The sequence below is a fragment of the Habropoda laboriosa genome, unplaced genomic scaffold (genome assembly GCF_001263275.1).
Source record: "Habropoda laboriosa isolate 0110345459 unplaced genomic scaffold, ASM126327v1 scaffold243, whole genome shotgun sequence".
Classification (NCBI taxonomy): Eukaryota; Metazoa; Arthropoda; class Insecta; order Hymenoptera; family Apidae; genus Habropoda; species Habropoda laboriosa.
In genome coordinates, this window is record NW_017100433.1 from 147,857 (window position 1) to 151,012 (window position 3,156).

Sequence of the window (3,156 nt, forward strand, 5' to 3'; positions counted from 1 at the left end):
TTTCATCGCTTGTAGGTAAAAGAGCTTCTAAACCTTCTGCCAAGCGGGCACGTAAATGAGGATTATATAAACGTTGTTGAGACTCTATTAACACTATGATCTGTATAATAATGTAATATACCCAATTATTTCATTAACTTGCACTAATAAACATTTACTGTACATATTATTGTTACCTCACCTCCGTTAGTACAGGTGTCAAGAAAGATGGCCCTTGCTCCTCAAAAATATTTGGATTCAGACGACGCAATAGATACAAAAATCTAATGGTATTTTCTACCACGAATTCAGGAATGCATCTATGTGAAAACAGTATTTTGGTAAATAGAAAAAAATATCAATGTAATTAAAGAACACAAGATATTTTAACAATACCTCAAAGTATCTGGAACAGCTTCTGGTAAAGGGAACGTTACCACTTTACATTCTTTTGGAATGTAATCATTCTGCTCATTTTCTCCAATTTTTGTATCATTTAAATATACTTGCACTAGCCAGAATGCTGTTGTTGCATGAAACTTTGATAAGAGCTTTAACATTTCTGGCACTAATAGACTCGTCCTTAAAGATAAATATCTGAAATTTCAAAAATATGTTATAATTATTAATTATTAAACAATTATCGTAAAATACATATTTCTTTTGTTTTACTTTTAACGTACTTGGTCATTTCTTGTTCCATACGCCGAGTTATTATTTTTAGTACTTCTGAACTACCACCGCTCAGTGCTTCTTCAGATTCTCTTTGCATTCTTACTAGATTCTGATTTGTTCTGCAATTTTAAATATCATCACTTTAATATAACTTCCATATAAATTACAGTTAATTATAAACAGAAAACTCACAAACCTTAAAAGTTTATCTAATACTACTCTGTAGCCAAGGTCTAATGCTCTGTGAGTTAAGAAAAAGCATTCAGTAGTAAATCCAAAGGTTTTTGCAGCTGGCCTGGCACCACCTTCTGATGTTGGTATCAAACAAGTTTCTGAAGACATACCTTTTAAATGTACAATCGGATTTACACATTCATCCTCCTGATTATTGATCTAGACAATTTTTGTAAAATACTATCTGTTTAAAGTTTTAACGAGTTAATCTTATTTTACCCATGCTTTCATAAATTGACTGACCTCTGCTGCACAGTATGTTGGATCAATTTTAGGTACTTTACATTCGTTTGGTTCAATGCAAAATGGTTGACAAAGACGCAATAGTACATTTCCTAGATTTAACATAAAACCGTCGGAAACCCACAGCATCGGGCTGAAATGGACCTCATTCTGGGTATTCCAAATTTTTCCTCTATTTGCATTTAAATGAAGGCAATTGCCTATCCACCGTAAGGTTAAATGGCGAACTTCTGTAGAGCATTTTAACAGTAAATGGAAAATCTTTTGTAGTGATTTATTTAGTGCACCCAATGCTGTCCAAATATAGTTTTCAGTACCAGCAGAAGACTACAAGCGAATATATAAAAAAAAATATTATTCCATACATAGTTTAATCAAATTTTCCGTTTTTTTTCCTTTTTCGACATTTTACTTACCTGCTGTAATGGGCGGTCAAAATAATAGAATCGTTCTGTCCTTGTTTTTGATAAACAATTCAAACTAAAAAGTGCACCTAATAATGTATCTTCATAAGCTCGACCTTGCTTGCTTTTAGGAGTACTATGATCAATTACCAATTTTGCTAAAGGTTCTATGGAAGAGAAGAGATGTAATATAGTAAACCAATATTGACGGAAATTGATAGTATCACATTGTGCTGCTTCTTTATAAATTATATCAAGAATAGGTCTAAAAGACGTGGCTATTGCATCTGTAGCATTTTTTTCATTTTCTGCTTGCAACTCAGTAATGATACCGTAGGTAAATGAAACAAGTTCTGGTTTCGGCTCACTTGTATCTGTGCATAATTCAACAAATTGATTGTGAATCTGAAAGATGTAAGAAAATTAAGCTACATTCTTTTAAATCTGATACATTTGCTGAACTAAGCAATGTACAAATAAACATTCCATAGATAAATTTAAATTCACGTACCTCTTGCTCTTCGAATAACTCTGGTTCTTGCAATGCAACACTTGCATTTTGTAATATAACCTGACGTATTTTACAAAGAATATCAGAGATTTCGAGTGTAGTTTGATATTGTTGTAATCGACAGTAGCTTTCAAATAAATACGGTATTACTTTTTCCTCTGTTGTATGAGAATCACTAAAACTTTGCTGAGAGTAATCGATAGGTACTAATTTGGATTTAATATCAGGTAACATTAATCGTTGAAAAACTGCTTGTTCGATAGAATCAACGTCAAGAAAAACCAATTCACGGTTTTCATGTACGTTCGCTTCTAAAGTTATTCCAAATATATCACCAAGAAGACAGTTAAGGATCTTTCTAGGATCTTTGAAGTCTTGAAAATTTGTGGTTTTCGCAACATTGTCAACATTTTTAATCCCGTGTTGCCCAGTGTAATAAACTTTTCTCTTGATAACTGTGAAACACTCAGGGCGCGTCGCAGACAAGGCATCGTCCATAGTTGAAAACAATTCAGCAAATGGATTGCTGTCCACATTGTCACACATGGTTCTCTCGTTAAAACTCAATCACAATTACTGCAAGCAATAAACAATATTAAAAAACAATCCAAAATATCCTCGTGATTACTGCACACTACTCCGTTTTCATTCCGTCACGGAACATTATACGATACGCGTGTGTGCGCACGCGTGTACGCGTAAGTACTTACGTGCCGCACAAGCGGTCATACGAATTGCCTTTTCTACGAAACATTTAAAATGACGTTTGTAACATCGTTACTCCTACTATCGATTATAAAACAAATTGAATGTTACGGCTTCTTATTGAAAGATAATATTATATTTATAATTTGACTATATGTTTTCGATCGAAGAATAAATGATGTAAGTGTGTACATATTAAAATTTCTTTACGATATAAATGACTCATGCAAATATGAAAACTATATTTTATACGAAACAAATTTATTAAAAAATTCAGGCACAAATTGGATGTGTTTACATATTAACGTAATGTGCATATACTAAAACAATAATAGAAGGCACTATTATAATTTTACCGCCATGGTTTCCGTACAGTTCCAGCACTGGTACTCCTTTTAATACTGT

The 3,156-nt window shown here is 32.8% G+C and overlaps 2 protein-coding genes across 2 annotated transcripts in view; both read right to left on the minus strand.

Moving 5' to 3' along the window:
- Positions 1-2,709, minus strand: part of LOC108575765 (ubiquitin conjugation factor E4 A) — a 4,406-nt gene extending 1,697 nt beyond the window's left edge. Inside the window, exons 1-8 of the mRNA XM_017938658.1 lie at positions 2,047-2,709; positions 1,548-1,940; positions 1,132-1,458; positions 851-1,047; positions 663-773; positions 376-576; positions 182-299; positions 2-100 (exon numbers count right to left, since the gene is read on the minus strand). Of these exons, the coding sequence (XP_017794147.1) occupies positions 2-100; positions 182-299; positions 376-576; positions 663-773; positions 851-1,047; positions 1,132-1,458; positions 1,548-1,940; positions 2,047-2,592 (1,992 nt within the window). The 5' untranslated portion in view covers positions 2,593-2,709. The remainder of the gene's footprint in view (position 1; positions 101-181; positions 300-375; positions 577-662; positions 774-850; positions 1,048-1,131; positions 1,459-1,547; positions 1,941-2,046) is intronic.
- A 394-nt stretch (positions 2,710-3,103) lies between these two features.
- Positions 3,104-3,156, minus strand: part of LOC108575859 — a 3,384-nt gene continuing 3,331 nt past the window's right edge. Inside the window, exon 6 of the mRNA XM_017938773.1 lies at positions 3,104-3,152. Coding sequence (XP_017794262.1) covers positions 3,104-3,152 — 49 coding nt within the window. The remainder of the gene's footprint in view (positions 3,153-3,156) is intronic.